Source organism: Belonocnema kinseyi, chromosome 3 (genome assembly GCF_010883055.1).
Source record: "Belonocnema kinseyi isolate 2016_QV_RU_SX_M_011 chromosome 3, B_treatae_v1, whole genome shotgun sequence".
NCBI classification, from domain to species: Eukaryota; Metazoa; Arthropoda; class Insecta; order Hymenoptera; family Cynipidae; genus Belonocnema; species Belonocnema kinseyi.
In genome coordinates, this window is record NC_046659.1 from 86,220,073 (window position 1) to 86,232,716 (window position 12,644).

A 12,644-nucleotide genomic window follows, 5' to 3' on the forward strand; every position below is an offset into this window, starting at 1 on the left:
AAATAGACGGTCAATCAATCTGAAACTTCGCAGATGTATTCAAAAATAGTTAAAGAAGTTATAATAAAAATTTCAGCTTTTTAGCATGGATTTCGTTTCACGATAAAACCACCTTAAAGTGATGAGGGTTAAGTGGATAAACGAGAAGAGGATAAAGATGAGAATAAATAAATACGAAGTTTGATAATTTATAGGCTCAACAATAACATTTTAAATAAACATGAAAATAAACCAATTTTCTTTAAAATCGTCTGGCCGAAGATCCCGAAGAGGCCAAATCAGCAATACGGTCGTAAGTACATATTTTTTAAATGATCTTTTCAGTATAAATATCTTGAAATTGATGGTTTTCACATGATTATTTTATTACAACTCCAATTGATCCTCATGAACAATAATGATTCCAAAATACTGTATGAAGAAAACCATTCATTTTAAAGAACATCTGCACTAGTTTTGAAATAATTATAATAACAAGAAATGTTTTTTTTTTAAATTTTATGTTCAAGATTGCTTCCACACGTGGGTTTCTCTCGTCGATTACGTTGCCTTTGTAGTGAAGGACTTGAAAAGAGGTCGAAACAATAGTGGACCAAATCAAGAAATTGCTAGGCCTCCGACTTTACACTATTTGCCATTTTTTTTTTTAGAAATGACACTATTTTGCAACTATTTTCAAAAACAAAAAATGACACTAAAGACACTTATTTTCTAATAATTGATCGTTAGTGCCACTATTTCCCAAGCAGATTAATTATAAAAAAAAATAATAATAAATGAATCTGCAACACAAGAGATGAATTCTCAAAAACACATGCATTTTCAACCAAATAGGTGAATATTAAAACAAAGAAGATTAAAGTTTTACCAAAAAAGACAAATTTTCAGCAAAATACATATATTTAAACAAATAATTGAATTCTCAAACAATAAGATAATTTTTTACCAAAAACACAAATTTTCAAAAAATGTATATTATTTTGCAATTTTGGAACCTTATAAACACCATGGAAAAGAATCAATCCAAAAAACATGTTCTTGTACATTGTCAAAAAATTCGAAATAAGGTAGACATTTTTTTTTTTTTAATTTTTTAATTTTAAATCTAACAACATTTTAATTGTAAGTTTAAAAAAATTGAATTGTGAATTTAAAAACGAGAACAGAAGATATTTAATATAATATAATAATTATATTAATCTGCTTGTTTTGAATGTCGACCCACAAATTGTTTTGCTTCAGCTCAAAAGATTCTTATGAATTTTGGCACTAACCTTATATAAATAGTGTATTTAACTAATTTTATATTTTCGTGGACTTTTTATACCTCTTTAAATGGATTTCTGATGCCCTAATTATATTAAATTTTTTACATAAATTATTTAATGGCAGCCATTAAAAATTTATTTAAAAATGTAACAAAAAAAAACTTTTTAAATATTTCCCCTATATCCCTCTTTCCTAAAAAATTACCCTATTTGCCCTATTTTGGGCTCTTTTTGAACTGTGATCCCTGTAAATGCACGCACATCAGGACCTTAATATTCATAAATTCCTCCTCAAATCCTTTTTTTTGGGGAAAAATCCCTGTTTGCAGCTAAAATTGAACTACAAAACCGCTGTGATCCTTTTATCTATTTTAAAGGTAAATATTTTATGTAATAACATCTTTTTTTTTTAAAGAAAATAAAAACAAAGTTGTTGCATCTGTGGTTCAACCAAAGAGGCCCAAAGCTTATCGCACTTATGAAGGGGAACTTACAACTGTATCTGAAGATGCTAGTGTCACAGTAACACCGGACGGTGTAGTAACACTAAAAACCGAAATCGAATCAGAGACGGAGGATGAAGACGAGGATGAGGTTAAGGACGAAGTGAAAGGCGAGGAGGAAGAGAACTAAATGTACAGAACGAATATTCTATAATAAAGCATTGGCTTTATTTGCCTCGTTGATCTTTTAAAGGTAATTTGTTCTAATTACCTTTAAAAAAATTGTAAATAAATATTATGTGTCATGCAAAACTGAGAGAACGGTTCGAAAGAAAAATTCGTTTTTTCACAACCTTAGTATAAGATTGTCTGATCCTTTTTCGATATACTTAGGTAATTATTGGTTGCTGTCAGAGGCAATGCTGCGCCGTTTGAGCTTTGAGAGTGAACGTCACTTGGAGATTCGGTTACTATTTCGATTTCCTGAAAATTTTCGAGTCTTTCGACATCCTTGTCTCTTCGAATTTTCGTGTTGGGAAGTTTTCTTAATTTGATTACTCGAGATTCGTCAAGTTCCAGTTCTTGGCAACAAACTTGCAAAAGTACTTGGTATGTTAATGCAGCTTTTGGTAGATCGATTTCAATGAAATCGGGATCAGGCGCGTTTGCGAGGCGTACTTTTAACACCAGTTCTGTAATTATAGGAAAAATTCGGAGATTGGACTTTTTTTTTTGATTTGCAAAATAAATAACAAAATTGAATCTGGAGAGAACTTCTTTCAATAAATTAATCTATTGGTTAACCACTGTCGAATTCAAGTCTATATACATTTATGAATTATCCTATATTCTTTTGAAATATTGTAGGGTATTTTAAATTAGTTCCAGACATTTTTAATATATTTTGATAACTTGAAGAGATTTGAAAGAAATTAGATGATTTTTTTTAATTCCTTGGAATTTTTATGACCCTTAAAATGCTCAAAGGGATTTTCAGTCATTTTTAGGGATTACAACAAATTTTTAATGGGGTTGCAAAGAATTCAGGAAGATATGGAACGATTTTATAATACCTATAATGTGGTCAAGGTACCGAAATTTAGGTACATGTAGTCAGATTTTTTCGGTACATGTTGATACTTCTTTTAAAAATGTCAAGATTTCAGGAAATATCAGGCTTCATGTAATGTCAACAAATTTTAATGAATTTCAAATAATATATGCAAAAAATCAGATATTTCGTATATTTTAAAATATTTGAATTTATTACCAAAGATTTTAGGCCTTTTAAAAAATATTTCATTATTTGTCGTGGCGTACGTACGTGTACCGATTTTTTGGTAACTTAGTACGAATAGGGGAGCTGGAAACGGGTCCATATGTATCGAAATATCGGTACGAATAGTCGGATTTTAAATCTCTGACCAATTCCTTGGAATTTTCAAAATTTTAGAGTATTTTTAGAGCCACCAACCAATTTTAAACAGTTTTAAAAAGTTAAAAATATTTTAGGGTATTTTAAAAGATTACAAGGCGTTTTCGAGAGATTTAAACGTTTTCAAGTAATTTTGAAGTATTCAAATAATTTCAAAGGATGTAATACAATTTGCACGGAGTTTCACAGAATTTCATGAAATATCAGATTTTACGGAATTTCACGGCATTTTATTTTATTTCCAAAGATTTTCGGGCATTTAAAACAATTTCAAGGAATTTCTGAGAGATTTAAAGCGTATCAAGGGGTTTTAAAGGATTTGAAATATTTTAGGGTATTTTTAAACATTCCAGGAAATTTTCAAGAGCTGAAAAAAAACTTCAAGAAAGGATTTGAAATAGTTTCGGGTATTTATACAGATTCCAATGCATTATCAAGAACTTAAACAAATTCAAAGAATTTTAAATGTTTTATGGAATTATAAAAGCTACCGACGGATTTTCAAAGATTTGAAATATCTTAAGGTATTTCCAAAGTTTTTATGGTATTTTTAAAAATTCCAAGGAATTTGGTAAGAGATTTACAACGTTTCAAGCGATTTTAAAGTATCTTAAAGGAGTTGAAATATTTTCGGGTACTTTTTATAGATTCCGATAATTTAAAGTTTCAAGGGATTTGAAATATTTTAGGGTATTTTTAAAAATTCCAAGGGTTTTTTTCATTTAAAACGTTTCAATAGATTTTAAATGGTTCAACAAAAATTTGAAATAGCTTATGATTTTTTATTCTATACATTTCAATAATTTACAAAGTGTAAAGGGATTTCACAAGATTTGAAATATTTTTTAAATTTCCAAGAAATTTTCAAGATTTTTCAAGATTTGAAATATTTAAGGGTATTTTAGAAGATCCCAAAGTATTTTTAAGAACTTTAAACAATTTCCAGGAATTTGAAGGGGTTTGAAATATTTTATGGTATTTCGGAAGACTAGGATATTTTAAAACATTCAAAGAAATTTGCAATTGTTATCAATAATTTGAAAAGATTTTTAATCATTTTAGGATGTTTAAAAAAATCAAAAGAATTTGTCCGAGGTTTTTTGTGGGATTTGAAATATTTTATGATTTTTATAAAAATTACAAGAAATTTTTAAAAGCTTGAAAAAACTTACATAAAGGATCTAAAATATTTTAGGGAATTGTAAAAGATTCCGAAGGATTTTGAAATATTTTGGGTATTTCTAAAGATTATATGATATTTTAAAACGTTGCAAGCAATTTGAAATTTTTTTCAACAATTTCAAGGGATTTTAAAGGAATTCAAATATTTAAAGGTATTTTTAAAAATTCGAAGAAATTTTAAAGTTCTTCAAAAAATTTCAAGTATTTTCGGGTATTTAAAAATATTCCAAGGCACTTTCAAGGGTATTAAAAAATTTGAACTGATTTGAAATATTTTAGGGAATTATAAAAGATTCCGAGGGACTTTAAAAGACTTGAAATATTTTAGTATTTTTTAAAAATTTCCAAGAAATTTGAAATTGAGGTCAATAATTTGAAAGAACTTTAACGATTTTAGATTATTATAACAATTCCAAGCGATTTTTTCATTGAAAACGTTTCAAGAGATTTTAAAGGATTTAAAATGGTTAAGGGTATTTTTAAAATATATTTCAATAATTTCCAAAGTTTCAAATGATTTTCAACATTTTAGCTATTTTTAAAAATTCCAAGAAATTTGCAAGAACCTTAAAATTTATAATTGAGTTCAAAGATTAAAAAAAAAATCCAAGAAATTTTAAGGGAATCGAAATATTTAAAGGTTTTTATAAAAATTCCAAAGGATTTTAATTATATTAGAGTATTTTAAAATATTCAACATTTAAAATGTTACACGATTAGAATTTTGGTCAGAGAAAATTAAAATTAATCACTGAATTTTGAAAATGGAGTTTTGCGGTCATCCTGTCCTTGTTTTTAATTAAATTTGTTTAAAATTTAATTGAATCAGGAGAAATCTCCCGGAGCTTTATGAGAGATTATAAGATAAAGCCGCAAAAAAATGAATATAAAAGTTTTATACGGATTACTTACGGTCTGGTGAATAATTTGCAGATCCCTCAGAAGCACTCGTTACTTTCGAGTGAATTTGATCTACATTGTAATCAAGGAAAGGTCCTTGATGTAAAGCATTGTAAGCTTTGTGATTTGATATTTTCGTAAGGCCTCCTGATGAAGTCATTAGCTGCTGTAGGATTTGAGGATTTGTAGAAACAGTTTTGGGAGATTCTCCATGGTCGGAGATTATATTCTGGTCAGCTCCGTTTTGCAGAAGAAGCGTAACAACATCCTGACGATTCATTTGGCAAGCAAAAATTAAGGCAGTTCTAAAAGGGGTTACAAAAATGAGACATTTTGTTAGTTTCTTATATTCAGATTATTGCAGGAACTTTCAGGTGCAGGGCTCGGATCGTGCGACTGTTTCGTCTTTTTTCAATTTTTTTGAAAAAATGTGACTAACCGACTTTTTTTCTCAGAAGTTCGCTTATACATGATTCAAATTTTAAACGCGATGAAATTTTCAAAACTGATATGCAAACTAAAAAAATCCGCCCGCTTCAAGGGCACATTCTCAAAGCACGCTTCGCTCGCCAGTTTGAGCGCGCCTAGGGCGCGCAACTATTGGTTCTCGCGCTTCGCGCTCGATAATATATTTGCCTCGCGCTCGGTCTTTGCATTACCCTCCACATTTGTGCACAGACCACAATGCACAATTTTCTACATTCTATGTTAAAAACTATTATATCAAATGTCTATTAACATTTTTTTTGTGTACCTTGGTCTGGTACTGCTTATTCTGATATTGCAAAATAATGATCACATTTTATTTTTTCTGATCCTAATAGGGCCCTGCTGTGGTTGATTAATCATTTTCCCTTTTCTTAAGTGAAGCTGAACACTTTTTTTTTAATTTGTCATTAAAGAAGGTTTTCAAAGTACCTATGGCCTTGACGATTACATTCTCATTGCGATAATCGCGCTTCGCGCTTAACAGATAAGTTATACAGACTCTAATTTTTTTTAATTTGGGCTAATCAAAAAATTCGGCTAGAATAGTTTTGAAATATATTTAGTATATAGTGAAAATTTTGAATGAAATTTTTGGATAAAAAAAAAATTAGATTTTTCTATTTTTTGAAAATTAAAAAAATTTTGAAAAGTATATATAAGAATGTAAAAATTGTACTGTTTTAATTGAAAACAAAAAATTGTATCGTCTCGAATTAGAATTTTTACATTCTCATTTCTGAGAATGTAATGTAATCGTCCAAATTTTCGATCTCTGGTTTTTAACGGATCTTTACGTTTCAGCACTCGCAGAATCCGAAAATCATAAAATTTCATCAGTGTCTGTCTGCATGTCTGTATGTATGGTTACCTGAATTTTGTAGCCACGCTAACTTTTGAAGGATTTGTCCAATCGAGTTCGCATTTGATAGACTTCTGAAGTTACCCAAAATGAAGGCTAAGTTCGTTAATCAGATATTTCGAACCAAAATGAAAAAATTGGGCGCATTTTCAAAACTTTGAATTTGTTTTTTTTTGAAATTTTAGAAAATGTTGTGAAAATTTTTTATAGATGGGTGAAAGACTTGCAAATTACCTAAATAAAATTTTTAATTTTGATAAAAATTAGAAAAGTTATATACTTTTCAAAATTTTTCTAATTTTCAAAAAATAGAAAAATTTAATTTTTTTTTAGATCCAAAAATTTCATTCATCAAAACTATTCTAGTCGAATTTTTTGATTAGCCCAAATTACAAAAAATTAGAGCCTGTATAACCTATCTGTTAAGCGCGATTATCGCAATGAGAATGTAATCTTCAAGGCCGTAGGTACTTAGAGAACCTTCTTTAACGACAAATTAAAAAAAAAGTGTTCAGCTTCACTTAAGAAAAGGGAAAATGATTAAACAACCACAGCAGGGCCCTATTAGGATCAGAAAAAATAAAATGTGATCATTATTTTGCAATATCAGAATAAGCAGTACCAGAAGAAGGTACAAAAAAAAAATGGTAATAGACATTAGATATAATAGTTTTTAATTGTGGTCTGTGCACAAATGTGCAGGGTAATGCGCGAAACCAATGCGCGAAGCGCGCTTCGAGAATGTGCTCGCGAAGCGGGCGGATTTTTTAAATTAATAGTGTTTGAAATTGAAGAATTTCAATTTTGGTGAATCTGTATTTAAAGTTAAAAATTTTTTAATCGACATTTTTAAGTCAAAAACTGTTTAATTTAATTAATTTCAAATTCAATTACAGCCTTCATACTATTTTCCTCATTCATCTTTTTCTCTTCTTTTTCACTGAAAATTCATCTTTTTTGGTCGAAAATTTAATTGTTTTATTCCAAATTCGCAATTTTTGACAGAAAAGTCATCTTTTTGGTTGAAAATTTAACTGTCCTCTAAAAATTCTTTTTTTTTTTTAATTCGCTCCTTTTGATCAAAGGCCCCACAATTTAATTGTAAATATGACTATTTAAAATTAAATTTTTTATTTGTACATTTTAACTGTTTTGTTAAAAGTTTATCTTTTCCGATTTCGTTGAAAATGCAACGGGTTCTGGTTGAGGTTTAATCTTTTTTATTTGAAAATTCGACCATTTTGTTTAAAATCCAACTATTTATTTAAAATCTCATTTTTGTTATAAAAAAGTCAACTGTTTTGTTGAAAATTCATCTTTTTGGATACAAATTTCTCTTTTAGGGTAGAAAAGTAATATTTTTTTGCTTAAAAATTTTTGTTAAAAATTTAACTGTCCTCTAAGAAATTAGTTTTTTTTTTGCATTGAAATAAACCGTTTGGTTAAGAATTCATCTATTTTTTGGAAAATTTAATTATTTTGTAAAAATGTCATATTTTTTGGTAAAATATTCAACTGTTTTCTTGAAAATTCATCTTTTTGGATAGAAAATTCGTCTATTTGGCTTAAAAATTCAACTGTTTGTTTTTATTTTTGCTGAGGTGTAATCTCTTTTGTTAAAAAATTTTACCATTAGGGTGAAAATCCAACTATTTATTTAAAATGTCATTTTTTTATGAAAAAGTCAACTGTTTTGTTGAAAATTCATCTTTTTTGATAAAAAATTTCTTTTTTATGGTTGAAAAGTAATGTTTTATGGTTGAAAATTTTTGTTGAAGATGTTAAATGTCCTCTAAAAATGCATATTTTGTTTAGTTTGTCCCTTTTTATTGGAGGCCCAACTATTTAATTGTAAATGTAAATATTTACATCAAAATTAATTTTTTCTTTCGAAAATTAAAATATTTGATTATAAATGTCTGTTTTTTGGTTCAAAACGATCCATTTTTTGAAAGTTAAAATTTTCAGGCTGACAATTCAACTGTCTTCTAAACAATTCATTTTTTTGGCTCAAAAATTCAATTATTTGTTTTTATTTTTGGCTGAGGTTTTATCTGTTCTGTTTAAAAATTTGACCATTTGGTTGAAAATTCAATTATTTGGTAAAAATGTTATCTTTTTTGGTCAAAAATTCATCTTTTTGGATAGAAAATTCGTTCTTTTGAGTGGAAGATTCAACTATTTGTTTTTCTTTTTAGTTCAGGTTTAATCTCTTTCATTTAAAAATTTGAACATTCGGTTGAAAATTCAATTATTTTTTAAAAATCTTATTCTTTTTGGTAAAAAAATTCAACTGTTTTGTTGGAAATTTATCTTTTTGGATAGAAAATTCGTTCTCAAGGATAGAAAAATCATCTTTAATGGCGAGAGTCATCTTTTTTGGTTTAATTTTCAAATATTTGACTGAAACAATTACTCTATTGAAAATAAGTCTCTTTTGCTTGAAACTTTTCAAATATTTGGTTTGCAATGCAACTGTTTAGTTGAAAACGATTATTATTTAATTTAATTATTTTATTGCAAATTAATCTTTGGGATTTAAAAGTTAACTGTTTTATAAACCACTCGACTTTTTACTCGAGAACTCAATTCCTTTATTAAAACTTCGTCCCTCGGCTGAAAATGAAATTTTTTTTGTATGCAATATATTTTTACTTGAATTCTTAAGAATTAAAAGCGTTTCATGCTTGATTCACAATTACATCTATATTCATTTTATTTAAAAGAATCTATTTTCCTATTTTCGTAAAAAAATCACCCTATTTCCCCTGTTTCAAGAGCATTTCGGGATTTGATGTCTTAACTGATTAAAAAATTAATAATTTCATATTAAAATAATATATTCTTGAATTTTAAAGCCATAATTTTTGGGTAATTTAAATATTATAAACCCATATCTTAAATCCAGATTCAGAATCCTTCTACCTGAATTACCGTCGTTAAAAAATTGGTTCAACTTCAAAGTTTATTTGAATTGTGCAAAGAATATTGGAAAATCATTGAGAATTATTTAGTGTATATTCCTAAACAAATAAAGTTATTATTTCAGTCTTTCAACGTCTGATACTGCTTTTTTATTATCTTTAAAAATTCGATGTGACTTTCTTCGTAATTATATGCATTTATGCAACTCTTTTAAGCTTTCTAGTCTATGCGAGCCCTGAAGTGCTATTTAAAACGATTGTAGAATATTTTGATATTTACCGTCCGTTCCTTGGGTGACGTGAATTAATATCAACACCCAGGGTTATAAGTTCCTCTACTCTATTCAAATCCCCCAGGCAAGCTGATACCCTAAGTTCCTCTTCTAATTTCTCTTTTCTGTCCATATCTGTTAAAATCGTAACATTTGCTGTTGAAATAAAAAAATAAATATTAAATTAAAAAATTAGAAGCCCTTCAGAGTTTAAAAAGTTAATTAATTGGATTGAGATTCAATTCTGTTAACAAAAACAAGGTTGCTACAAAAACTAGAAGACCTGGAAAATCCATGGGATTTCGAAAAAATTACTGGAATTTTTTTAATCGCACCTATTTTCACAATTATTTCAGTGTTTTAAGGCTCATTTTTATTTCCCGAATCAATTTTTTTTACTAATGAGAGCCTTAACCATCTTTAACCTCAAAGTGATTGTGATCAATGTTTCTTTGCAGAATGCATCTTTCTGATGGTTTATAAGTAGTTCAAAGGGAAATTTTAAATCTTAAGAGAGATATGGATATAAAAATATGTCTTTTTTTTCATTTTTGATCAAAATAAATCCAATAATGTGCCATATTAGTACGACGGCCTTTTAGAGAAACTTTAGTTTCAAGTTTTTCAGAAAAACCGCCGCCATTTGGTTAGTTTTTAATTTTGTTTGAATTTTCTGCAGCGCTTTAAAAAAATGTGAACAAATTTGTATAAACTGCCACACCTGCATGCACAGCCTGTCCTAATTTGCAATGAATTCCGTCTATAACACTTTTTTACTCAGTTTTTAATTCAAAACAACAGTTTCTAAATAACAATTTCACATATGTAAACAAAAAAATTTCTTGAATTCAAATTTTCATATAATTATGAAAAAGTTTTCCGTAAAGAAAAGTCGAGTGTGAAAACTTTCAGGCTAAAAATTATTGCAGCTCAATGTGCACCCTTTAGAAATTATATCTTAATATTAATGAGAATTTTTTAGAATTCAATAATTTGTATTAATTAATAATTGCACAAGAAATTTTTTGTAAATTAGGTTACGGACAGTAGAAAATTTTGAAATTGAAGTTAGGTGACTGGATTTTTTCTTTAAATTATACATTTGGAAAAGTCATGGGATTTTGAAAACAGGCTTCTGTAGCAACCCCGGAAAATCAGGATGTCTAGCGCACCGAAAAATCGGGAAAATCCCGAGAATTGTATTTTGCCGGGAATTTTATGCAGGATCCGGAATTTCTTTATTTTATCGACATGTGTAAATATTAATTTTTTTTCTCTATATAAATGTTGTGAATGTATACTATGTTAAAGTCCCATTTCTATTTATATGTTCACTTTCAAAACTCAGAAAGACATCTTTAACTTGATCCGGAGAAAAAAATTGACCAGGAAATCTAAAGTGCCCAATCGCTAGACACCCTGAAAATATATTTCAGGAATATTGGATTTCATTATTCAAATAATTTAAATTATTAAATTAAAATTCAAATGTTAAATACTGTATAAAAATATTTAATAATTACAACAGATTTTAAGTAGGGTCACCAGAAGGCTTGATCGGAAAATCCGGACATTATCTCGTGTCTCAGCCCCCTCAAGTCTCACCTATAATCCAATTATAAATTTTTCTTTCAGGTTACATTTTCAACCCAAGAAATTAATGTTTAACAAAAAAGATGAATTTTCAATTATATTGATGAATCGTCAAAAATAGAAATTTCGAACAAAAAAGTTTAATAATAAAAAAAATAGTTTAATTTTCAAACAAAGGAATAAATTATCAACCAAAAAGATTAATTTTTCACCAAGAAGATTAATATTATATCACAAAAGACAAATTTAATAAAAGAAAAAATAATGAAGAAATAGTTGAATTTTGAACCACCGAAATGAATTTTTAACTATAATGATGTATCTTCAATTAAAAAATTAAAAGACGATTTTTCAACTAAAAAATATAATTTTTCAACAAAAATGGAATACTTATATTTCCGGTTGAAAAAGTAATTTTAACAAAATGATGATGAAATGATGAATCTTTAGCCAACAAAATTAATTTTTAGCAAATTAGTTTCACTTTCAACTCTTTAGTGAAATATTCAATGGAGAAAGTAATAGTTTGTATTTAACAAAAAAATATTTTAACTAGAAATAAAAAACAACTCAATTCAACCAAAGAAGACAAATTTTCAACAAAACAGTTAAAAATCTTCAATAAAAAAAGATTAGTTTTCAGCCAAGCAGTTTCATTTTTAGCCCAAAAAGATGAAATTTTGTAATACAAAGAAAAGTAAATCAATTCAGCAAAAAAAAATCAAAACATGGCCTGATAAATCAACACTTCTGGTCACTTTAATTTTAGGAATTTTTAGAACTTTAATATAACTTACATATCAATTTAAATTATTCGGGACGTGGAAGGTACCTAAATTGTAGTCTGTAGTATCGTAGATTATTTTTTTCCGTAAAAGATTAAAGAATTCATCACAAATTTTAATTTTGTTTATTTACAATAAATTAAAATGAAGTTGTAAAAAATACACACTTTTTGACCGTGTTAGAGCGACTGTTTTGACACATGTTCGAGGTTACAAAATTTAAGACTTCAGCGCATGAGCAAGAAAGGCGGAAATGTCACTGACCTTTCATTCTTGGCGCCTCTTTGAAAGTTATCCTTTTGAACACTCTGCAAGGAAACTTTTTTTTATTGACGAATTTTAGTTTTTAAATTTGTTGCAGGCCTTAGATTCATGACTCTGTTGAACCTTTTTTTAACGATGCAACTGTTTTACTACTATTTTAAAAAAATTACACGAATGATACTATTTTTTTAAATATCTGGCTAATGCAACTTTTTTTTTACTTTGCCTTC

The 12,644-nt window shown here is 27.8% G+C and overlaps 2 protein-coding genes across 7 annotated transcripts in view; one reads left to right on the forward strand and one right to left on the reverse strand.

Moving 5' to 3' along the window:
- The window catches only part of LOC117169126 (ribosomal L1 domain-containing protein CG13096-like), a 16,261-nt gene extending 14,237 nt beyond the window's left edge, over window positions 1-2,024 (forward strand). The window contains exon 4 of the mRNA XM_033355299.1: window positions 1,684-2,024. Within this exon, the coding sequence (XP_033211190.1) occupies window positions 1,684-1,901 (218 nt within the window). The 3' untranslated portion in view covers window positions 1,902-2,024. The remainder of the gene's footprint in view (window positions 1-1,683) is intronic.
- Window positions 2,025-2,031: 7 nt separating this feature from the next.
- LOC117169127 (ankyrin repeat domain-containing protein 40-like) lies at window positions 2,032-12,644 on the reverse strand. 6 transcript variants are annotated; one of them, XM_033355303.1, is made up of 5 exons: window positions 12,318-12,641; window positions 11,296-11,377; window positions 9,781-9,928; window positions 5,241-5,533; window positions 2,032-2,403 (listed from the first exon to the last, which is right to left on the reverse strand). In XM_033355303.1, exons 3-5 carry the CDS (start codon window positions 9,903-9,905, stop codon window positions 2,066-2,068), a joined length of 756 nt encoding a protein of 251 aa, XP_033211194.1. In that variant the 5' UTR covers window positions 9,906-9,928; window positions 11,296-11,377; window positions 12,318-12,641; the 3' UTR covers window positions 2,032-2,065. The 6 variants fall into 6 exon arrangements, with proteins under 6 accessions (XP_033211194.1, XP_033211192.1, XP_033211191.1 ...); XM_033355301.1 differs by having other exon boundaries at window positions 12,198-12,641; XM_033355300.1 differs by having other exon boundaries at window positions 12,163-12,641.

Excerpts from the sequence above, each read along its gene's own strand:
- LOC117169127 (XM_033355305.1), bottom strand. The coding sequence starts at position 9,905 with ATGGACAGAAAAGAGAAATTAGAAGAGGAACTTAGGGTATCAGCTTGC. Across the intron at positions 5,534-9,780 it reads CGTCACCCAAGGAACGGACG|AACTGCCTTAATTTTTGCTT; the intron begins GTAAATATCAAA and ends AACCCCTTTTAG. Across the intron at positions 2,404-5,240 it reads TGCAAATTATTCACCAGACC|AACTGGTGTTAAAAGTACGC; the intron begins GTAAGTAATCCG and ends CTATAATTACAG.